The sequence below is a fragment of the Numida meleagris genome, chromosome 1, assembly GCF_002078875.1.
Source record: "Numida meleagris isolate 19003 breed g44 Domestic line chromosome 1, NumMel1.0, whole genome shotgun sequence".
Lineage (NCBI taxonomy): Eukaryota > Metazoa > Chordata > Aves > Galliformes > Numididae > Numida > Numida meleagris.
The window spans coordinates 1,576,374-1,601,218 of NC_034409.1; the positions used below are offsets into that span (position 1 = coordinate 1,576,374).

At 38.8% G+C, this 24,845-nt stretch overlaps 1 protein-coding gene across 13 annotated transcripts in view; it reads right to left on the minus strand.

The window, feature by feature from the left end:
• LRGUK (leucine rich repeats and guanylate kinase domain containing) overlaps window positions 1-24,551 on the minus strand; it is a 55,221-nt gene extending 30,670 nt beyond the window's left edge. For 10 of the 13 annotated variants that reach the window (XR_002434259.1, XR_002434260.1, XR_002434261.1 and 7 more), the window contains exons 1-12: window positions 24,201-24,551; window positions 22,903-23,010; window positions 22,004-22,085; window positions 20,864-20,964; window positions 20,310-20,391; window positions 17,044-17,168; window positions 13,469-13,612; window positions 10,997-11,077; window positions 9,437-9,523; window positions 7,636-7,742; window positions 3,730-3,849; window positions 144-240 (exon numbers count right to left, since the gene is read on the minus strand). Coding sequence is in view for 5 of the 13 variants with exons in the window: in XM_021384276.1 (XP_021239951.1) it covers window positions 144-240; window positions 3,730-3,849; window positions 7,636-7,742; window positions 9,437-9,523; window positions 10,997-11,077; window positions 13,469-13,612; window positions 17,044-17,168; window positions 20,310-20,391; window positions 20,864-20,964; window positions 22,004-22,085; window positions 22,903-23,010; window positions 24,201-24,413 (1,347 nt within the window). In the remaining 8 variants the exon portion in view is untranslated. Of the gene's footprint in view, window positions 1-143; window positions 241-3,729; window positions 3,850-7,635; window positions 7,743-9,436; window positions 9,524-10,996; window positions 11,078-13,468; window positions 13,613-17,043; window positions 17,169-20,309; window positions 20,392-20,863; window positions 20,965-22,003; window positions 22,086-22,902; window positions 23,011-23,707; window positions 23,761-24,183 lie in introns of all 13 variants that reach the window. The other 3 variants (XM_021384280.1, XM_021384277.1, XM_021384278.1) reach the window with 3 other exon arrangements.

Here is a 24,845-nt window from a genome sequence, read left to right on the forward strand (position 1 = left end):
GACAACATAAATATACAACGAACTTTTGGTTGTTTTGCCTGTGCTTTCACATTCATTCACGTAACTGTGAATGATGATGTGGATGGAAAAGCTGAGCTCACTCTGTAGCAAACAGTCCTGCCAGAATACTAGTGAGTACTCACCGTCTTCAACATTTTGTCGAATGCTTCTTGAGAAACAAAATGATAATCGAGTCTGTTTTCTTCACCAAAGTAAGCTGCCCTGGTGGTGTGACAGGGACTGGAAGATAAATGGTGTAATAAAGCAATAACCTGTTTTCAATCACAGAAGCAGCCATGGTACAGGAAGGGGGGAGAAAAGGGAGAATACCACAAATCATTTTATTTTTAAGAAGAGAAGAAATATGAGAAATATAAAGAGGTGCAAATCATACCACTAATGCTGCGTGTTTGAAAGATTAACTCATAAATACACAAAAAAAGTTTAAATGTAACATTACATTTTGGCTATAAATCCCCCCCAGCCCAGGATAGCCAGAGCTGAAGCTGTCATAGCACCCTGTAATAGAGAAATGATGGAACCATTTTTTTCCAGTTATGTCAGTTTGTGAATGATATACAGTAGAACCCTAAATATGGAAAAGGAGACCAGGAGTTAGGCTGAACTGTGAGGTTAAGAAAGAGATACAAAGACCAATCTTTAAATAGCGCCCTAATATTAAGGGGAGAAACAGATCTGAAACTAGGGAGATAAGTGGGACACAAGGCAAGAAAAGTAATTGCCTGTCACCACATAAGGATAATGGGATAAGCCTCAGATATGGGAACTTGTTACCAGGGAAAAAACCTAAAACAAAACCAGTCCAGAAAGCCCCAGCTAAGTCAATGCACGTAGAAACTTTGGATTAAGCTTGGATTAATAGCAACTTTGCTATTCAGTGGCTCGTGTTCTTAGGAAATGATATTTTGCTAATTGTTTCTGGTTTGACTTTGTTTTTAATTTTTACATTGTTGGGTAACAGGAACAAAAGCATGACATGGAGCTTTGGCATTGATTCACACTGACAACATTTCCTCCTTGACTCTCGTTGGACTGTTTTGGAAAGCATGGCAAAAAATACCATGCTAGCTTACCACCTGCTGGGCTCACCCACTTTGCCACATTTCTGGAGAAGGTTTTAATACATTTTAAAGAGACAGGGAGGGGTGATTTAGAGATTAGAGCTGGAAATGATAGAAAACAGAACAAGGAGCCACTTCATACCAAGTCAGTATTGCCTGAAGCGCAGTTCAGGGACTCAACTCTTGATTTTCTAGCCTAGGATTTGCTCAAAGCATTGCCATTCAGTGTCATTAATTATAGAATCATAGAATCACCAAGGCTGGAAAAGGCCTCTACGATCGTTCAGTCCATTACTGATAAATCTGATATTGGTGGACCTGACTGTTATCTGCACTACAACCATCTATTAAAGAGATGTTCACTGTTGAATATTGAACATTTTTCAGGCCAAAAGGAAAAAAAAAATGTTTGATAATAACTCCACATTGAAAATACAATCATTTAATGCTTTTTCCTGATCTGGAGGCATTTTGATGATCTTAAGGCAATACAATTTCTTTCCCTGTTTTTCTTGTTTTATGAGGATTTCCCTAAGAAAACCTTCCAATGAAGAAGTATACACCAGCAAAGGAAGACAAAAACCCAGAACAATTACCTTCTATTTTTTTCCCCATTTAAACTGAGATCTTCAGTTTGACAACGAACAAATTTCTGTTCACTTACTTAAGGTAAATGAGCTATAAACCACTAACAACTTTACAGGGTACCACCTTTTTTTTTTTTTCCCCATTTCTTTCTTTCCTCTTTACATCAGGAAGCAATGGCAAATGAGAACAGTGTGCTACACACGGACTCTGTAGAATATCACTTCAAAGGCCTGATTTTTTTTTAAGATACTATGAACGCATCCAGCTTTAAAGGTCAATCCTGAGTACAAGCCAGATGGTTCGAGGGTCTAATTTCACTTTATTTTTTGAAACGCTTTTAAACATTACAACCCTTTTTAATTGCAAGGCCATGTTTACATTCAAACTGCTAGAGTATCTTGCATGAAATACATTTTTAATGAGTGGAATGTTTGAAATTTAAAAGAGTAAGCCATAAAATTGCTTAAATCTCCACTGAATAATTAAAATACAACTTGGCTTTATGGTTGCAATTTTCTGCTCTGTTGAGATTCTGTCTCTATTCCCCTTTTTTTTCCCCCCCTCATGCATAAAACTTTTAGGAAATAAAATAGTATAAACAGTATAAAAACAACGCTCCTGAAAATAAACCAAAACCCAACACACAGTCCGCTGGCATTCAATTAGTTTGTAATTTCCCATCTCACCTTTCAAAACATAGCAGCTTCTTTAAGGAAAGGCAAAAGGCATTTTTCCAGTTGCATAACCGCCTCAGATATTTTCTTAAAATGTCCTTTTGATTTGCCTTTTTATGGTCACATGCTGGATTAGGTCATTAATCTGAGCACAGTGCAGACACGTGGACTTCTTCACTGTGGAGTACTGCGTTAGACAAGAAGGCTGCACTAGATATTGAGGGACATGGCTTAGTGGGCATGGTGGTGATGGGTTGATGGTTGGACTGGATGAGTGGTCTTTTCCAACCTTAATGATTCTGTGTTATGACATCAACACGCAGACTGTTATTCCACGATGCTATGAAACCGATAAATATTTCTCAGATATTCACATGCCCCTGGTCCCTTTCTTACAACTTACTGCTCAGTACCCAGGACTGCATGAATATGGATCTGAGACGTTGTGGCAAATACTACGCGTATGAAACTGTGGCCAAGGTATGATTTAAAAAAAAAATGGATAAAACTGTACGATTATAAAAGCAACAAAAAATTGAGAAAGAGTGATAAAATAGAGGAGAGACAATATAACAGGAATACAGGGTGGGTTTCAGATCAGTGCCATATAGCACGTGGATCTATAATAGGATCTATGGAAGTTAGCTACCATGAATAATGGGATGAGTGGACACAAGGAACAACTTTTACCACCTAGTTTTAGGTGCCAGACAGGGGTGATTTGACTTAGACAAAATTCCTATCCACTGGGCACTGAAGATAGGTATATTCCTCAGGTAAGCGATTCACAAAAGCTGAATCTCCCCTGGAAAGAGCTGGTTTCTCTCCACTAAACACACAGGGAGCCCAAGGCAGAAAGGATCCTAATTCAGGCCTTTCAGAGTGGGAGAATTACTCCTCCCAGCAGGTGGTGGAGGCTGGAAAGTGCCATTTACTTTGATAGCACTGTTTGCAAGATAATAAACTGGTCCAGCAATTGCACTTGCTTCTTGCCTAGCTTCTGGATGCAGCGTGCACATGCATGCTAATGTGTTTACATGCAGGTACGTTATAAAAATTTAAGAGAAATGGATACATATCTACACAGATGTTTAGACTGAAGGGCATGTGTGAGCATAGATAGAACAGATCAATAAACAGAGCATAAATGACACTTTTTTTGTTTGCTTCTTTGCTGTTCACCTTTGAAAAGAACACCATAATTTAAATGGCATTTCTTTTAAAGAAAGTATATGATGACTTCAGGCAATTAAGCACTACGAAGGGATAAAATGCACAGCCGCTAACATTTATGGGTTGTATTTAACTTTTAACTTCTTTGGAAAACAGCAGCAATTTCAGTCTTGATCTCTCTGTGTTCTTTTAACCTGAACGAGTGAACTTACCCATATCTGAAGAAATTATTGAACTGTCTGCAGATCCTATGAGAAAGCTCTCTCTTCCCACAGGCGAGAGGGCCAGCCAATACCAGCATGGGGTAGGGAGCATCGAGACTAGGTAGAGTGCTACAAGAAAGGAAAACAAGGAGGCATTATATTACTTAGAAATAAGGTCTTCACAACATTGTATAAAGACTCTGCAGAGACTTCATCATCATTTCCACTAACCTCATCTATCTGTCACGCAATTCCCATCGTTCACAGCATAGACAAAAAAATCAAGAGAAGTGTGTGCTCAGTTTGATACACTCTAAACATAAAAACAGCACAGAGTGCCACAATAAAGACCCCTGGGTCTCTTTTGCTGAAGGTATAATGTTATGCGTACAATAATCTCTGATTCATGGTCTTTTTGAAGTTGCCTTTGCAGTTATGGCATTGCTAGGTTTTGTTTAAGAGTTTTCCAATTCTATTGCAGGGATGGTAATATTTTAATGATCGGGACAATAAGCTTAGCATGAACCTCAACTCAATCCTACAAATCTTTATGTACTCCTGCATGTATTCTTGCTAACCTTGACAGAAGAAGGTAGTCATTTGTAAAGAGCTCTTCAAATCAGTACAATGAGAGATGCTAAGAAACTTAAACTCCACTGAACGCAAATAACACTACCATGAAAGAAACCAAATTGTTGCAAAAATACAAAGCCTTCACTTTGGCTCCATTTTCTCCATGCTGTGCAGATGGTTTGATTCTTGGATTTCCTCGTCCAGCTTTAAATACTGGAATAAACGGCATTTCTGCATTGCTGAAAGTCCAGCAATTTAGGCATCTAAAAATAGAATGCAACTTTGAACTCTCATTTTGAAATCTCAGTTGGGCTGTAAGATCATGTCACTTGGTAGCGTGTCAAAAATAGTTGAAATAATTTCAGAAACACTCATTTTTAACTAATGAATAGCTTTAAATCAACCTCAGTTTCAAAGGAAGAAAACTACCTCTGTGCACTAGGATTACATTTAATGTGATTTACAGCAGGTGAACATAAATTCCTTAAAACAGATTCCTTTCTTTCAGCTCTTCTCTTGCAAGTGACAAGATCCCTACGAAGTAATGACAGCCATCAAACACAAGCATGGGGAGAACTATAAATAAATAAATAACTAAAATCACAGTAATAGCTTTACCTCTATTTAGGTTCAACAAAACAACTCCATCTTCTACCAGATTATACGAACATAATGGGACTGGATGTTTCAGAAGCACTGAGATAATAATGTAATTCAGTCTCCTAATTCTCCAGTGAAGTAGATAAATACTACCCTCATAGGAGAAATAGCACACACACCTAACAAATTGGCTGGCTTGAGGCTATACATATGTGGGGTTACTAAACTGTAAAATGAAGCTAGACCCTGGTCCAGTGCTCCATTTACTGGACTACTTTCAAGCAAGAGAGCAGCAGAACCATTTGGAGACCTAAGGTTGTTGGTTTTTTTTTGTTTTTAAACTTACTGTGACATTTACACAAATTAGGCAGCATTAACACAATAAGCTTTTTAGCAGAATCATACAATCATTTGAGTTGGAAGGAATCTTTAAAGGTCATCTAGCCCAACTTCCCTGCAATGAACAAGGACATCTACAGGGAGATCAAGGTGCTCAGAGCCTGTTTACTTGGGATCCTCATTGCCTTTAAATTAACTCCCATTGCTAGAACAGAGGAACATATCTTCAAATTCCTTGGATTTATTAGTTCATTGAAAGAACGTGGAGAGTATTTCCATAGTACTATCTCTCATTATGTAACTTAGAAGTTTTGGTTTTGCTAAAACGTACAAGCAGAACCTGGTAAGGAGTCCCTGGTTTATTTAATGATCATCTTTCAGCTTTCTTTGGTGAGTAGAGCAATACACTGCTGCTCATGATTAGCAGATTTCAAGGCCAGAAGGGACTCATGATCATCTAGCCAGATCCCCTTCATCACACTGGCTCCAGGATTTCCCCAAGCCAGTTCTTGTTTCAAGCCTGACACTCAGGGTTCTGTTAGAGCATATTTTAATTAAAACGTTCCAGTTGTGGAGATTTCTTGGTACCCGTGGTAAATTGTTCCAATGGTTAATTACCTTCATTGTTAAAAATAATCCTGCCCTCTTTTTTCTCTGAATAAATTTATCCTCAAAAGCCAGATAGTAAGTCTCCTCATGTGCTTGTCCAATAGACTGAAGAGCCCTCTGTTATTAAATTTCCACTCCCCCCGTAGCAGTTATAACTATGTCAAGCCACCTTTTTTAAATGTCACATGCATTTAGAGTCAGGGAAATAATATACATAACATTGTTCACTGGTCTGTTACTATGTAATTAAAGATAGCATCAGGAAGCACACACAGAGAGGGAATGGCATAAGTAACTTTATGCTAATATTTTCTGACTGGAGTATGTAACTGTATAACCTTTTCCTTTGATTTCAGGCTCTATTTTTAATAGAAATATTACTAAAAACAGAATTAATTATAAACTCATCTAACAAGATAGATGCAAATGAACTACACCAATCTTGTTCCAGCAAGCAGTTTATGGTGTAGAAGACTGCAACGCATCATCATTAGGAAGATTTCATTAATGACTGTGTTGTGTGTTTTCTAGCTGAGCACAGGCAAACGTTCAAAGCATCATTAACAATTTTGGTCAGTACCATAAATCTGCTCTGCGTATTTACATGTTTGTGTACACAATACCTCTGACAGAAGACAGAATTGTTTCTTTCTAGCAAGGAAGATACACATACACAATCCAATAAACAAGTATTTAAATAAGGCCTAAGTCTGCATTGGAAGAAATCCATGCCTTTAGGTAAAACTACACTTTTTGGTTTGGTTGGTTGGTTTTTCTTTTCTTTTTTTTTCTTACAGGCTGTTACAAATTCTCAGAGCTATCATCACCACAGGGATAGTTCTTATCTTTCATCACCAAGCCCAGAAATAAAACCAGCTTTGCAATACAGACATTCTAAAAATGTAAATTGAGTCACTGAATCACGGATCTTGAATCAGGTTACTTAGTTATGAATTAAGATGCCCACAATGATGCTAAGACAGGATGTTGGGCACAAGCTGATTTCGACACCCACACTAGCTGATAAAATAACAAACCACTTATATGTCATTGTATCTTCCATCAGCATACGTCAAAGCACTTTCCAAACTTATCAAGCAGCTATCACAATTCATCCACAGAGCAGCAAAGTATGCTGATTTCCATTTTCTAAATGAGAAATAAGACAGAGTGAAGTCACCTGGCATGACAATGGCAATGTCAGAAAAAGAACATTGATTTGCCTCTCCCTTCTGTTCTTTAAATGGCAGGCGGCATCATCTCCTCCCACGGGCAGAAGTAGTTGGACTTCCTTAAGTACAAACTTGAAGATTTTGCTTTATGAATATAAAAACGTGCCCCAAAGCCATAAAATAAAGCCATTTTGCTCATGCTGGTATGCCAGTAGTGTGAAGAGGAATAAGCAGAACAGGAAGAAATGTTTTACAGCTCTCTTCTCCCTCTAGAGACTTTCAAATTGCCTTTTAGAAATAGAAATTTTACATCTCTCATTTACGGTGCAAATGGCCATCTGTTTCAACAGACTGTTTAAAAGAAACGGAGTTGTGGACAATCTGTCTCAGACTTCAGAGGTGAATGACTAACTTCATTTCATAATCCATTTCAACCAAACAAGATCTGCCTAATTTGCAGACTGCTAACAGAATACGATGGAACATGTCCTCTTCATTAGATTAATTTAAAGGTGGGAGAGGGACAGAAAAATGTCCCTCTAAGTATGCTCTTATGCTAAGTATATTCTGCTTTACACGAGTGCCACCCTCAGGAGCAGATGCGAAGTGGAGGTAAGCTTACCTGTCAAAGATCCTCTGGGGCTGCAGCATGCTATACATAAACTGAGTCATATGATCTTTAGCAGCAACAACTTCTGGAGGAGGGTCATATTGATTCACAGCACCAACCTGTTTCCAGAGTTTAGGGACAAAAGGAAAGAAGAAGGGCAGTGATGTAATTGTTCCCGACTGCAACACGCTTCTAAGATCACAATGAATAATGATGGCTTCATATTTGTGAGGGTCAGTATTTGCATTTGGCTTGTCTATAAGCACTCTGCTACATAAATCTTTTGGGGAGATTTAAACACAATCAGATAGATGGATGGAAGGTAGCCAGAAGTAGCTCACCATCGTTAATATATTCAACCTTTTACTGGAAAGAAAACAGGATGCTACATAAGACACAAAGTAATTCTGCTTAGGCTTTAATTATCCATTAATTTGCATCCTCTCAGTGCTGGTGGAAGATGCCAAATTAAAATCCTTAGGGACTGAAGCCATTCATTTATTTGTTAGAAGCGGAACAGAATGGGTATTAACAAAGTAAGCAAACTGCAGTTTTCTCCTGACAAAGCATTTCTGTCCTTCCTGGGAGGAAGATTGTAAGGATACAAGGATTCTCCCTATTTATCGTGTCAAAATTCTATTGAGGGTACTGACCTCTAACGGGCTGCATTTATTTTATTTTAATTTTTATTATTAATGCTTGCCACTCCTAAAATAACCCGAGGAAAGGATTTTTGAAATAACTTCAACCATACAAAAGTTGTGTGCCAGTCTCAATCAGTCATCTAGGCTTACTTTCACGGTCCATAGAGAAAGGAAGATTTCTTGAATATCAGTGTTTGGAAGGAAAACAGATTGCCACATAAGACAAAGAATAAGATCAACATCTCAGGTAGGTGGGGTAAATTAAACTCCGGTATCATCCATTCTCTGTATTCATGATAGCAAGAGGCTGGCATTAAACAAGAACCTTGATCCCTGATGTTTATGCAGCTAAAGTTAGGAGTGATGAATTTCCTGTAAGAATCTTTTATACATTTTTTAAGGATGCTTCCCTTAAATCCAAACCCAATATGCAGCTGTTAATCCTAACAGTTCTAGCTATAGCAGCACAAGAGGAAAAAGTTTTTATTACAATAGAATGTTACTGTAAGCAGTATGAGGAGTTATCTGGGGGAAGACTTTACAGAGAAAGCTGCATTGAGTAGGCCTGGAAACAAGTAACATTATAAACTTCAGAATTCATCTTGCAACAAACATTAAAAAAGAACAGTATTTCAGAAATAGCACAGCGGCTTCCACACAGTATTTCATGAGCATAATTGCTTAATCAGATTCACTATCTGAGTCATAACCACAGCTGCTAAGTAAATATTTTGCCCAGAGAGGCTGTGGATGCCCCATCCCTGGAGGTGTTCAAGGCCAGGTTGGATGGAGCCCTGGGCAACCTGGTCTAGTACCAGATCTGAAGGTTGGTGGCCCTGCCTGTGGCAGTGGGGTTGGAACTTGATGATCCTTGGGTCCCTTCCAACCCAACCCATTCTATGATTCTATTATTCTATTTCTCCACAAAACAAAGCTTTTCAGTAAGTTTTGCATTTTCACATACATGCAAGTGTTCCTGTATGTGAATACATATCCGGATTTAGAAGCAAAAGTCTCTGAATTTGTAGCCTATCCTGCAGTCTGAAATGTGGGAGATCCATCACACTCAAATGACAACAAACCTATATTTGCATGCACAGTTATTTGGAGTTTCTTTTTGTATTTACATTCTTTACTTAGAAAAATTCCAGAATTATATGCTTACATACCTTTTCTTCTAATGAAATCTTCTTGAGATCCAGTTCCGTTAGTTGTTGCAACATGAAAATCACCACCAGCCAATAATCTGTCTGTTCCTGAAGGAAAAAGTACCTAACTTCATCAATCTAATATTTAATTTCACCCAGCTGAAATTAAATTGGTTTTATTACAATGTGATATAAAAAGACTTCTGGAGAACCAAAAGCATTATCTATTCAGGGACTAATAATCAACCAGGTCTAATACTTCCAACCTTAGAGGGACTGTAGGAACTTCAGAAGAGAACCTGCATTATAAAAGCATACAGAACAATGAATTCAAGTCTGAGACAATAAAAAAGAATAATTAAAAATCCAATAAAAAGTTGACACCGATAACCAAAATTAACATGGCTGTCTTAAGATGATTGCTGTTTGTGTAAGCTATGAAAATAGTAATTTAAAGGAATAGGATCAGAATCTGCATAAGAGAAGGTCATTTAAACAGAAAAAGGCTTTCAGTATATGGAGGGGGCCTGGCATAGCCTATTTCAAAAAAGAGTCAAAGCAAAGTTGAGTGGTGGAAGAAGATGGAGAGGACATCTTTACAGTCATTTTGTTTGTTTGTTTTTAACTACCCTACTCTATTTTTAATTGGTAATAAACTAATCTTCCCCAAGTCAAGTCTGTTTTGCCTGTGATCATAATTTGTGATCATAACAGGGTGAGTAATCTCCCTGTCCTTACACTGACTCATGTGTGTTTTCATCTCATTTTCTCCCCATCTTGCTGAGGGGGGGGGGGAAAGTGAGAGTGTGGTTTGGTGAGCAACTGGAGGCCAACTAAGGTCAATTCAGCACAAGTTCAAACAATCTAGAAGTCACCCAACTCAGGAGAGAGTCATCTTTGACTACTCGGGACAAATTACAAATGCAGAGTCAAAGTCACTGTATCTGACATTTTGTGAATCATAAAATCATTAAGGTTGAAAAAGACCTCTAAGATCTTCTAGTCCAGCTGCCCACCCATCACCACCATGCCCACTAATCCATATCCCTCAGTGCCACATTTACACATTTCTTGAAAACCTGGGTAAAACAGATGTTTAAAATATTAGTTGAGGAATATTAAGGGGGCCATAAAAGAGAACTGAGTAAGAAGAAAAGATGATAGAGATTCCAGAGACACGTTATTTTAAAAGGGATACCATTAAGTTCCTTTGAGCTTTTCCCACAAACAAGACTGTACCTTCAGAGCAAACAGAAGTGGGATCTTCTACCAAAAAAAAAAAATATTGTTGCATGCTATGAAATCAAAAGTATTAATAAACGGAACTGATCAAATTCTTGGATTTACTGTGTGGATATTAAACGAGACTCACATACAGCTTTGGTTAAACATGTTCTCAAAGAAAGGTGGGCAACCACACTGGCAGAACCATCGCTCATCAATACCTTGTTTCTTATCCTTATTCCCTGACATGATCTGGCCACTCTCAGAGACAGAAAAAGAATCTAAATGGAATCTAATATGACCCAAAACAGCAGCTCTACATTCAGATTTTTGCCTTCATTTTTACTTTCTTCTTACCTGCACAGGATTTTTTAAAAGATTTAAAGCCCTGAGGAGAGGCAGATCTTGAATACATTCAAGTTCACTCAGCTCAGCAATCTAATTAGCAACAGAAACAGAACATAAATTAGCAGCAACAGAACCAATGATAACTATGGGGGAAAAAAAAAAAAAGTTTTTTATTTCCAGATTTTAGGAACAGGAATTAAAAAAAGTCGTTATACTCACAGACTGGGTATACATGTTAACTGCATTCAATAAGGCATTTTGAGCCATGAAAGGCAGACAACTTGGGTGTTAGCTGGAGAAGCAATATAACACAGTAATTTCGAACCACCTGCGTTTTTCCCGTTCTTTCAAACGTCAAGCCGTAACGCATTTAACTTTTATGTGGCTGATGTGCTTAAGTGAGGCAATTCTGCAGTTATATTTGCGCTTCATGACTAGCAAAAATAATTCCTTCTAAGGAGATTTTCTTTTCACTGGCGCTTGAGTTCACCCTATCTAACTTGCAGCACTTAACTGAAAAGCATCAGCGTAGTTATTCTTACCTATGTCCAGAGGGTAATGCATCCCACTTAACATCTCATCTATTCACAAAGAAAACTTTGGTTGGCTGCACTCAGCTGTATCCATTAAGCATTAGAAGTTACGGGGGATTGACCAAAGCTTGGGTGCCCAAAATGAAGTCACCCAGTGAACAGTTGTAAGGCTATCAATTAAAACAAAGTGGGTAAAAAGGAATTCCTATTGACTCATTTTAGCCATCTGTAGATTAGCCCTGATCACTTGGCTTTATAATCAGTGGAAAAAGACACTTTCAGGGGTCATGTGACCCGTGGAAAGCTGGGATGAATGGTATTATAAAGATACTAATTTTCCTTCAAATGCTGGAAGACTGAACCATCCCCAATTTTTAGTTAGCTTATGTAAGGTGTCTAAAAATACAAATCTCAAGCACACCCTCTTCAATATTCCTTCAGAGATAACAAGCACTGCTGAACAGTTTTGACTAGGTTGTCATTTGAGTGGATTTCCTAGAAAAGTCAATGAACACCAACAGTCCATAACTGAACACCACTAAATAAATATGTGAGAGCTACACTCCGCAGGTAAACCTACTGTCCCCATCGGCCCAACTGACAGCATGTGGGATGGCTCCAGAGGGACAGCTCCACCTTGTGCATGCAGGAGAGAAGGAAAACGTTGAGTGTTCTGTCCTATGTCTGCTGACTGGCCCTGCAGATTTGCAGAATACCAGGTCCACCCAGCTCTCCAGAGACACCAAGCAGCTGGCATCCTACTCCTGCCACCGATGCGGGCAGACCAACCTAACTTTACCTTGGGACAATGAGTTCCAGTGAGAACCCTTAACGCAGCTTTTTTAGATAGATAAAACATGAGGCTAAAGCAATTGTGCCAATATTCTCTTTAAATTATTCTGCAGAAAGAAATGTTCAAAAATGGTGACTCATTAAACAGCTTCAATAACATCATTAACAGAGGTAAGTTTTGATGAGGCAAGATTAATAGCTTCTACGTGCCATGAAGAACAGTAGAATCTATATGAGGCAATGGAAATTGTGTTATTAATACTAATAACAACTACATCATTAGATAGTTTCCTGTCTTGTGTAATTTTAAACACTGATCTTCCTTTAAATGTCAACCTGAACACACTGTGAGAAAAAGAATCCATGGTGTATAGCACTCCTCCACTCCTATAAATGTACCTTGTGTGGGGAGAAATTACAGAAAATGTTCAGTTCCTGGTTTATATTGTTATTTCTCATTTTCTTCACTTTTCTTCACATGCAGATCTATCTTTGATGTCAAAGTGATTCATGAATTGACAGTCTTTTCAGTTAGAAACTCTGGGAACTCAATATCAAAAGGATTAGGTGTATGTGGCTAGGGTTTCAAAATTCAAATACAAATGAGTTGGATTGTATCGTTGTACTTCCTGAGAAAATCCTGCTGCAGAACAAAACACAATTTACAGCAGAGTACATGCAGTTCTGCCTTACAGAAACTTTCCACCTGAGAGCTCAGAAGAATCTGTGGTCATAAAATTGGGCTGAGAGATATTAGCAAACCCTCCTGAGGTCTGGCAGTAGAAAAGCTGTGATGTAAGTAAAGATCCTCAAGAATAATCAAGCTGAAAAAAGCAGCATACTCACCTCTATCATATCCACTCAAGGGAGCACTGTTAGTTCTTTACGTACATGAGCACTAAATGTGATAGAAGAGATCCTGACATAATGATAAACCTAGAGATATCAAATAAGGCCTGAGGAATACACTGCTAATCAACACGTGAAACAATACTGGAGCAAAATACCAAAGGAAAAAACGGCATCTTTTCTAATATTCTTTTCATGCAGTATTGCAAGATTTGTTGTTTGAGGTTTCAAGGGATTGGATTTCAGAAGAAAAAAAAAAAAAGGATGCATTCTCAGAAAAAGTTGAGATCAATATTAAGTATGTTACCTGGTTATCCTCTAGATTGATCACCTCTAGTAGATCGTGTCCCTCCAAGCCTTCTAGACTAGTTATTTTATTGCTAGAAAGGTCCAGCTTCCATAGAGTTTTCAAGCTATCCAACCCGGTTATCTTCTCAATCAGGTTAGAGCTCTAAGAACACAGGAAAGCATATGAAGTCTGATAAAGTTCTACAGACAGGAAACAACATTTCTGAAGAAGAACAGCATTCACTTTATTACTGGGAATCCTATTACAAACAGGTCTTTTATGCACTGGCCCCATTGTGAGATGACATATTGCAGCTTTCCATGTTTCTCAAGGAAAAAAGAATCAACTACCTTCTGATTAACTTATCTTCTACTCACCTTGAACAACAGCAAGAGACAACAATAGTATAAAAAGAGTTCTAGCATTCTTTTAGAGATAATACTGCCTGGAGAATACTCTTGCCACTATCAAATTCAAAGTTTAGAAAATAGATACACACATAAAAATATAGACTACATATACATACATACAATTTCCCCCTATAATTATGGTTATATTTACATTTATGATTAGAGAACAAGTATGGAAAATATTGAGGTAGAACAAAACAGTACTGTCTTCTTTGGACTATAGGCAATCTGTAACATATCTTTAGGAAATAAAAGTTCATTAATATGTACAAAGTGAAGACAGACTATTTGCTGTCAGTGACAGCATGCACAGAAATGTTCAAAAAAACCCACCTGTACTGCAAGTTCACCTGGACAGAAAATGACCCAAGCTTTGGTGAGTTCACTGCATGTAAACGTTGCTTCCAAACAAGATACAAGACAGAAGAACTATGTTAATCACTGGACACCAGATGGCTTCATTTCTCAGGACCTCACAAATCATATACTCATTCCTGCTATGAACTCTAAACAGATGTAACACGTAAGATTCTGTGCTCACCTTTGTCTCAGTGGCTGCATGTACCCAGATGGCCTCTCAACATGATTCTCTCCATATAACCTTGCAAATTATATTTTTTCATCAGCATCACCTTGTCCTGAAACCTTAGAAGCCTCATATTCTATTTATAAATATTTAGGAACTGTTGAAATAAATAAGCCAGCTGACTCTAATGTTAATCCAGTTGTCTGTCCTTGACATTTTTCCTGACTTTTAAATCTTTAATGAGGTTATTAATAGCATGGAGGCTCTCTCTTCCTGTACATTGTTAGACCTCCTTAATAAGATAAAGCTCAGAGTTCTAGTTGCAAAATGCTATGCAAGAGGTACACATAAAATTCTGAGAACAAAAGAGATTTGTGTAGAGGTCTTTTCTTGCTAAGCATAAAATTCCTAAGAGTCCAGTTCATTAGAGTTGCACTTGTTATTTTTTGCAAGCTCAAGCAGAACAGAGGCTTTTTGGAATAGCCAGGCAGTATTTACAGTTTCTGAAGTCTTTCTTCCAAACTTCAGACCTTTACTACTCTTTCAACCTGAAAGCTCAAGGGAAAATAGAAAGGAAATCTGAATCAATGGGAAGAGAGGGGGATGACTGCCCATGGAAAAAAAAGAAAAAAGAGGAAGTGCACCTTATTCTAATTAGTAAAAGAAAATGCTACGCTAAAATCTGTCTATTTACATAATTTTCACATGACAATCTAGTTTGCTAATTAAAAAAGACAAGCAGTTGGATAAATAATTGTATCAGCATGTAAGAACCCAAACTGAAGAACACGTTCATATTAATAAGCCTTAGCTGTTAACACAGTCTCCAAAGAACTTTATAGAGCAGATGACCATTACTAACAGAATTATTATTATGCCTTTTAACAGATGAGGAAATCAAGGTACACAATGGCTAAGCGAGTTAGTGGCGAAAAGAGTTGTTTAGAGAAAAGATTTTCCCGTCTGCTTAGATTTTCATATTCTTATAGCTCATTTCAAAAACTTTTAGGGAAGATTTTGCCAATCTGAGTTAATCTTATCCACTAAAAATCAGAAAAAAATTAGTATTATTGTCACTGAAGGCATTAGACAGAAATATAAATCCAGTAAAAATATGCTGCTCAACGCTTTTGGAATATATTATTAAAAATATACAACTGCCCACTTATGAATGTGAATGCCTGCACAGCATATCAAAACAGCAAAAAGTAGGAGGGACAATCAGGCACTGATGGGCACAGACCTTACTGCTGCTCTTCTACATCAATTACTACAGCACACGCACACAAAAATCTTTAAAGTTTTAAAAGGATTGAAAAAGAACATTTCTATTCTGGAATAAAGGATCCGTTCGCTTTACCTAAAATATTTATGTAGGTGCTTAACACTAATGTAGCAGACATGAACATATTTCTATGTATAGCTTTTTCACACTCAGTTTTAAACTCCAAGTAAATATTTTAAGTTACTATTATGAAGTAAAAGCTATTAGGATGTAGACTTGCATTTTTATGTAGCTTTTGCTTATACTGTGCAGCCTCTACACTGATAGCCCTCCCTACCATGTACCTTACCTTGAAATGATTTTGAAGAAAGGGTTGGCGTTAAGAACATTTTACTAACATGGAACTGAGGAATACTGAGATAAATACCTTCCCAAGACACGAAAAAGAGCAAGATACACTCAAACAAGTGTGGGCATTGACAGATAGAGGTCTACACTGGGTTAGTTATCCTCAGCAATCTTTATAACCAACACAGAGGAAGGGACACTTCCAAGGCCTGATGCATCTTGCATTAAGAGAGATGTCAGTGGTTGGATGAGGATAATGCAGCAGTTTAAGTGTCCATTTCTCTCTGCTGATTTTTCAGGCAGGAGAGAACAAGCTCTGATGCAGTGGTCTACACTGCAGAACTCTGAAACCAGATGAAATAAATCCCACTAAAAATCTAAAATATACCCTGATAACTTCATGCAAAGTTAGCAATGTAAGGTTGCATTACAAAATCCTTAAAAATTAAACCAAGATCCTTCAGTAATATATCATATTTGCATACTAAACTTCCAATTGTTTTCTAAAATGAACCCAAGCTGCTCAGTCCTCCCTTTTCTCTTGTGACCTAGCTCATTGCTATCACAAATACAACTTTGAGGAAACGTACCTCTGAAAGGTAACTAGTGATAGGACAAGTAACGGCTTTAAGTTGTGCCAGGTGAGGTTCAGTTGGATATTAGGAAAAAATTCTTCTCAAAAAGAGCGGTGAGGCACTGGAACAGGTTGCCCAGGGGGGTGGTGGAGCCACCATCCCTGGAGGTGTTCAAGAAATGTGGAGATGTGGCACTGAGGGACATGGTTTAATGGGCATGGTGAGGATGGGCTGACAGTTGGACTAGATAATCTTAGTGGTCTTTTCCAACCTTAACGATTCTATTCTATTCAAAGGTGGCCATGCTTTGAGCCAGAGGATGGATCAGCTGCCCTTCACAGCTCCTTCCTAATACCTATCATTCTGTAATTCTGTATTTAAAAAAAAACAAACACAACACCCTGTATTACACATCTTTGAAAATTTCTTACGTAATTACCCTCACTTTTATTAAGGCCTTAATATACTGATAGAGATTGACAGCAAAACAATGAGAAATACTTTCTTACCAGATTGAGTATTCTGATAGGTAAGTTCTCAAGGCCACTGATTGCAGTCAGTCTGTTGTGTGACAAGCTAAGATGAGTCAGACTACGACACTTCTCCAGTCCTCTTATCTCCTCTATGTTATTAACTTGGTAAAGGATTTGGAATTCAAGGAAAATAACTGGATGCAAAAATCACAGCAATAATTGGTGGCCAGTAGCTGGCGGCCAAGTTTCTCAGTGGGGGTGCAGTTCATGGTATGGGGAGCTGGACATCAGATGCTTCATGCTAAAGAGTTTAACATCCCAGCTGCTCGTGCCCAGCCCTACTCTGAGGTGTGCTGCTTCCTTGTTTGAATGACATAACTTTCTGTGGGGGTGCAGAATAAGTGACTTAATTTACCCTCCCCTCCTTTTTGGTGGGTCTTCTAACTCAGACAGTTTCTGTGACAAAAGGATCTTTGTCTTCAGTTGGGCACCAGTCACGTTAAGCCAGCTGCAAAATAGAGGTGGATGGCCAAGTTGTCAGAGCGTGGAATGATCTTTTTAAGCTTACAGAGTACTTAACTCAATATGGGTCCAAACTGACCCTGACCTTAAAGTATCACACACAAGTTACTCCATTAATAATGGCTACTGGTACTAGGTGGGGCAATTTCGCTCCACATTATACCCGTTCTATACTGGCTATCTATACGAAAAAGGGAAAAGCATGCTTTTAATTAACATCAGAATCAAAAGCAATAGTTACAGCAGTTAGAGTTTAACACAATGCAACATAAGTAGTCAGCTTTAACACAGCTCCCCAGATTCCTTAAGTGGGGCACACTGACAACAAGCTATCTCAGATTGCTCTCCTAGAACAGGATAAAGTGCAGAGGTATCCATCTCTCTCCATTGCTTGGTGATGGAAGCTGGGCAAGAAGAATTGTGCTCCAATTATAAGTGCCCAACATGGAACTATTTATATGAAAAACAAGTGATATAACCAAGCAAAATAGCCAGAACAAGCAGGACACAGAGAAGTGTCTTTAGGCAATCTCAGAAGAAAACATTTTTAATTGACTCAAGATAATGAACTCTGCCTGCAAAAATAGACGAGTTCTCACTCTTATCAGGCAGTGGACAAGTTATTTGGATTTTTTTCCTCTGAATCTGAACGATATCGCAGATCTAAATGAAATGTAAGCTTAGACAGTGCCAGCATAATCCTCTTTAATAACCATAACCTTACACTGTTTTTTTTTTCCTTAACTGCCATCTTATATGAGGACTTAATTATACTCCACCTCTAAGTTCTGCGCTCACAGACTGAGATAGGAAAGGAGAGGAGGAGAAATGAGCCGGTAAGCAGAGATTTATCTTTTCAAAGGACCTCACTTGGCTGTCTCCTACACTTAGGAAAGAAACCAGAACGATGCACAGGCACTGATAGCTGACAGATATTCATTGATGTGAATACAGCATGGGACTGCTCCTCCTTCAACCGAGGAGGAAAAACTTTAGTGAGCAAAGAATTAAGGTCAATACGAAGGAGATCAACAAATCATTCACTGCCAGTAAACACAAGCACCAGCCTGTTTTGAGACAAACAGGTTTAAGCCATAAGCATCAATATGAGGCAGCAAATTGCTCGGCACTAAGAACTAATATAATCAGTTTTCTAACAGCTCACTGGAATGCCTAGTCAGCTATTATCGCCCAAGCTGTCTCCTCTCCAGTTTGGGCAGCTTCCTCCTTGAAAACTCATTTATACTCCTGTCAGGTGTGCTTCTATGTGCACCTGTCAGAAAGAAAGTTACAATGACCTTACCATCTGCATTATAATTTGTTTAAATACGGTAAGAAATGCTTAGTTACTGTCAAAGAGGAAACGCATGCCAAACATTTCCACGACTGCGTGATATTTATTAAAGACTTTTTTCATTTATGATTACAAAGAACAGCTTGTTTTGTCTGCCACGTCTTCCGTGAGGAATGCCTGACGTGGGTTAGGAACAGTGTCACTTTAGTGTTCCAAATTCTTTTCTCATTTGCCTCTGTTTAGGAGGGTCCCATTATAATCGTACACACGAAGCAGCTTTTATCTCCATTACACTGGCAGCAGTGCAAATGAAGAAACTGAAGACAACATCCTGTAGCACTCAAACCAAACGAAGAAATACTGATTCAGATCCGTAATATAAATATCTGTTCTTCTTCCCTTTTTTTGTCACTTTTTTTTTTTTTTTTTGCTCTGTGATGGAAAATTAGAATTGCAAAGGAATAGCATCTCAATGCCATTTTCTGACAAGAATTATGTCACCTGCGCACCTTGTGAAACGTGTGAATATGGTAACCTGGAAACCCTGCAAATGCTTTATCTGTTCCTACATTAAAAAGACATTGCATTAATACTGTTAGGTAATGGGCTACTTCAAGGACAAGAGACAGAGAAAAAAAAAAACTGTAACAGCCTGCTGACTTCTCCTTTTCAGAGAGCAGAAAATCAAGATGCAACTTATGAAGCAAAGAGGAATGGGTCACAAGCTTTCAGGAAGTAATTGTAAATGAAACTACATGTCACCATAAAGCTCCAGAAGAATGTTCAGAAAAGCAACTCTAATCTATGAAGAGACTAAGAGCACTATGGGCAACCTAAGGGAAGTTAAGCAATCGAGAAATTTCATCTGCAGGTTCATTCTTATCTGATTTCTGCCACAATAGTGTTTCTAGTCATGCAAAATAGGAAGCAGTGACAGTGTAGCACGTGTGTAGCAGAACACCCTGCATACAATAGTGTACTCCAGGAAGTTTCCTCTCCCTTAAAAGATTCTCTTCACTAGCACTAAACAGCCTTGTTCTCCATAGATCCTCCATAGGCCCCCAGTAATTAGCTAAGTCTAGGATTAAACAACATGCAACCATTTTGTTCAAGGGATCTCAGTGTTCCAGGCTGATTTCCTATTAACCTCTCTTACATAGAAATAGTGGGGTTATTTATTAGCTCTGCTATGTGAAGGCAGTGTGATATGTCACATTTTCAGTTCTACATGATGCAAAGTAAGGGATTTTCTGTGTTCCTCTGGCAGGCTAACCTTACATATACATACAAACACCTTTAACTCATGCACGCTCAAGTAAATTAAGATCAGTATCACCATCAGAATGAGAATGCTTAAGCTTCCTTCTAAAGAAAAGCATGACGCGAAGGAAAAAATACAAAGAACAAACCCATCTACTTGAAGCAAAAAGCTGTTCACAAAGCAAACAAGCAACATTTCTTCCACTCAAATTTCCATCAAGGATACAGTCCAGCAAGAGCTTAGTTAGGGACCGGTATGCTGATAAATCTTGCATTTTAGGTATTTGATTGTGTGAAAAATCTACCACCTAAGGAGAAAAGGAGACAAACTTAGTTTTCTTTTTTTCATCACTTAAAGCCCTCTTGCTGAAATTAAATGGCTGTTATATTATAGGTGTAATCAATGGTACAGAAGTTAGAAGAACATCAATATTAATACTGGGACATAAGCAGGAACACTTGTTTTTACAAAACAAGGAATTCAAAACTACTTTCTTCAAACAAAGTTATCATTAGTGGTCCTGCAATTATGCATATGTATTAAAAAATACACCTTCCCATGGCATGCTGAGGTTCAAAAAGTGTAAGAAAATAAAAGACTGAAACGTGCAGTGTAAAATACCCAGACATTTGGGAAAGCTACTAAAATGTCAAATGAAGTACCAAAGAAGAAGGAAAGCTTAAAACTTGGCTTTTGCACACATGCAAATACAATGTCTAAAGTTGATTTAGAACTCCACTTTGAATTGAACCGATAAAATGCATCTTTTTGCAACTTACCTTGAGATTTTTTGGTGGCTTAAAACCAAAATATGTAGTCAACTTGTTGTTGGAAGCGTTCAGTTCTAGTAAATAAGGCATGTGACTGACACAAGAAAGATCTAATAACAAAACAAATGCCAAATGCTTTACATGAATGCATAGGTAAATGCAGATGTCATCATGTCAGAATGTGATAATTATGTTCAATAGCAACCAAAAAAATCAGCTTGTGATTACACATTCAGAAAGCAATATTTGAAATGCAGAAATCAGAAATATTAACACCTTGTACTAGAAAGAAAGATGATTACTAAACATCAAAGAACAAATATTCAAATTCCACATTAAATCTCCATTAGGAAACGTCTTTGTCTGTAAGCCAGAATAAAATTTTGTACTCTAATTCCCTTTAAAGTAACAGTACCTCTGTCCTAACTTATTAATCATCAGAGAAAAGCATTAGAGTCATTACAGACAACTAAGGAACTAGTGCTATGGAAAAGTTCATGCTCTGCTCAGACCTAGGCTTGTTTTTCCTAACAGTTTTAATATCAGTGCTGCCTTACCAAAGTGCTGCTATGACACAACTCAGCACTTCAACTGAAATGAAATTGAAAACAATACTGTCTGTGATGGGCTGCTACTACAGCTCATTTATTTTCACGTTAAATTAAAAAATGAGTTGAGGGGTACAAGGCAGAGGAAAGGAGCAGCAGACGACAGGGTTTACTTCAGCCTCCATCTTTTTAAACCCAGTGTGCCCTTTTTTCTTTGGTCAGCAATGGAAAACCTTGGGGAAGGATAGCCCAAGGCTCACAAAACTGTACCAGCTATAATTTTACACATTGTGACATTTGTATGTGCAAAGTCTCAACCTTAATCTTGTACTGACATGCTTGCTTGCATTTTAGTTGTGGATAATAAACTGGACAATAATCTCCGTGTTCCCACTGATAAGCATATGCTGGTGCAGCAGTCTGAATAGTCCATACATCATTCGTGAGAAGATCTAGCCATTGCCTCAGTCTGTAGAGCCAGCGTAGTTACACCATTAAAATGTAGACCAAGGCTTGTGATATTAAGCTTACACGGTACACTGCATTTCTTATCTTAAATGATTTCACAACCCAAGAATTTACTAGTGTATTTACTACATACCATTAATTTTATTGTATGAAAGTTCCAACTTCTGTAAGTGAACGTAGCCGGAGAGAATGTTAATGTCGCTCAACTCATGACCCTGGAAAAATAAAGCAAAGAGACTTTAATAACTAACTGTATAACCTCACCCTTCTCTCTCAAGAGATGTGAGGTATCAGAAGACACTGAAGGCATCCCCCGAGGTCCCACCAGGTGGATCTCTTTGAACAGAATGGCAGAAAGAAGACCGTGTTAGACCAGTAGACCAGCCATGAATGGGGACTACGTCAAAAGAATAATTTAGAACACAACCATAGAATGGCCTGGGTTGAAAAGGACCTCAAAGATCATCGAGTTTCAACCTCCCTGCCATGGGCAGGGTCGCCAAACACTAGACCAGGCTGCCCAGAGCCACATCCAGCCTGGCCTTGAATGCCCCCAGGGATGGGGCATCCACAACTTCTCTGGGCAACCTGTTCCAGAGACATGGAACCATGAGATAGCTGTAGCTAGGAAAAACGCCACAAAAGCAAGACTACCTACAGCAAGAAATATTTAAGGCAACCATTTTAACTTTCTGTCCTGAAGACACTGAATGTAGCTTTTTTAGATGTTCAGCATATTCTTCTGTTTTTGTCTCTATCTGATTAAAGAACGAAGATATATTTCCACACCTGAAAATGGAGTATGGAAAAACGTTACTACTGCTGCAACTAAGTGAAAAGAACAATCCTGATAAGGCTGTTGTGAGCAGGAGCCTTGCTGTGTCTCATCAAGTGTTCCATGTATGGGAAATTGATGGGTAGAGAAAATTTTATTTCTTAAAATTATTTTACCAGGCCAACTACTTGCTGTTATAAAGAGGAAACCTTTGAGCAGAAAAGCACTTTACAATGATGCTCTTCACTTGTACTTACTGAAAGAGACAGATTAAGATAAACGTATTCAGTACCAGGCGCTGAGCGCCCCAGCTCGTGGAGACCCTCAGCCACAGTGTCTTCATCCAACACTCCTTCCAAATGCTCCTATATAACACCAGAAAGGAGGGAAAGGGAGAGGAATGGATTTAGGGGAGATTTATGGAACAGAATTCCAATCTATAGAGTCTAAGAGCTGCAACTGGGAACAATTTAATATAAGACCTCAATCAAACGCTGCTTTAAGTGCTCCATCACCTTGCTAAGGCACTGCACATTAGGAAGCATGATGAATAGAGCCCTCAAAACTGATAAATAGAAACACGTTCTGTACTAACTCTAGACACTGAAAAAGCTTCACAGTCAATCTTTCCAATGTTTTTTTTTTGTTGTTGTTGGGATTTTTTTTTTTAACCTTCTGATTTACAGGTGCAGCATTAGGCAGGGCCTGTTTTCAGAGATGTTGAGCCATGAAACTCGCATTGATTATGGATGTTAACATCTCAGCAAATCAGCACTAATGTAACCCCTGTGTTGTACCCCAATACACACATTATTGGAGGCCCTTTACATTTGTTCAGCATGAGCAGATAGTGCTACTCTTCAGAGAACGCTCTTTGCCAAAGAGGCTACTTGACAGATGGCACTAATGAACCACTGTGTAGATTTAATGAGAAAATAGGCCAATGGCTTGTGAAATTTCTATGAGCTGGGAGAAGTCACACAATGATCCCTTATCTACAGATAAGGATAAATAGTGTTTCCAGTGGCAATCATCTAAATTATAACACCTGTATGTTCTTACCTACAGACAAGGATAAATAATGTTTCCAATGGTAATCATCTGAATTATTACACCTATATGTTAAGGCAGTGGTGACTACAGAGATATTTTCATTAATGCCATAGCAGTGGACATAAAAGCCCAGACAAGAAGGTAGGTCCGGGAGCTTGTTTAACCTCAGGGCTGGGGATATATGCAAGAAATAATAGGCTTAATTTGCTAATTCATATTAATTGGATTAATTAATAAATCCATATTCCAGTTTACTCTTAGTCTTCATAGAAGGAGAGGGGGGAAGGCAATACTGAACTCTCTTGGACACAGTAGGGATGGAATGGACACTGACAAAAAAAAAAAAAAAAAAGGCAGAAATGAAGGGAAGCACCAAAGCATCCTCTTCTTTTGTTGAGGAAATGAAAAATCACTCCCTTGTGCCCTCATCACCACCCCACTTTTCCCCCCACAGCTACCCTGAGAGATGAGGAGGGAAAGGATACTGTCCCTATTGGCACACCCCTTCCCAAAGAGCTGGGGAAACTCTGAGCTGAACCTCTGTGGGCTGCGACTCCTTCAGCTCATCGTCCTCCTCCTCCTCCTCTTCATCCTCTTGGTAAGTGGGGCTGTGCTGCAGGCTGGGCCCCTCGGAAACCCCCTGGGAGAGGTCCTGCTGGGGATCAGGAGAAGGAACGGGCAGCTCCACTCCCTGCTTCTCCTCGACCCCCGCCATGACCTGCAAGAAGGAGCAGACAGGCAGGCAGAGAGAGCTGCGTTATCGGCACTTCGCACCCGAGTTCACCCCTCAAACCGGGCCGCCGCCATCTTGTTTGCTCTCTCGTTGTCATGGAGACGGGAAAAGCGCCGCTTCCCCCGCGCGGGAAAGAGGACTCGCGCCATCCAGCCAGCCAATAAGAAAGCGGCGGGTAGGGAGGTGCACGCTGGGAGTTGTAGTTCTCTCCGCGCGGCTCGCTCGCAGTAGACAGGCGTGCCGCAAGGCATCTTGGGAGTTGTAGTCCGCCACAGAGGCACTCTCCTCATCCGCCCTCCTCGCACAGCTATTTTCTCTCTGTTCCCACTCCTTCACAGCAGGGCAGAGCCTCTGTTTGTGCGTTGGCCCATTGGGAGAATAGTGCTCCTTATAGTAACGCAATTTAATGTGGGA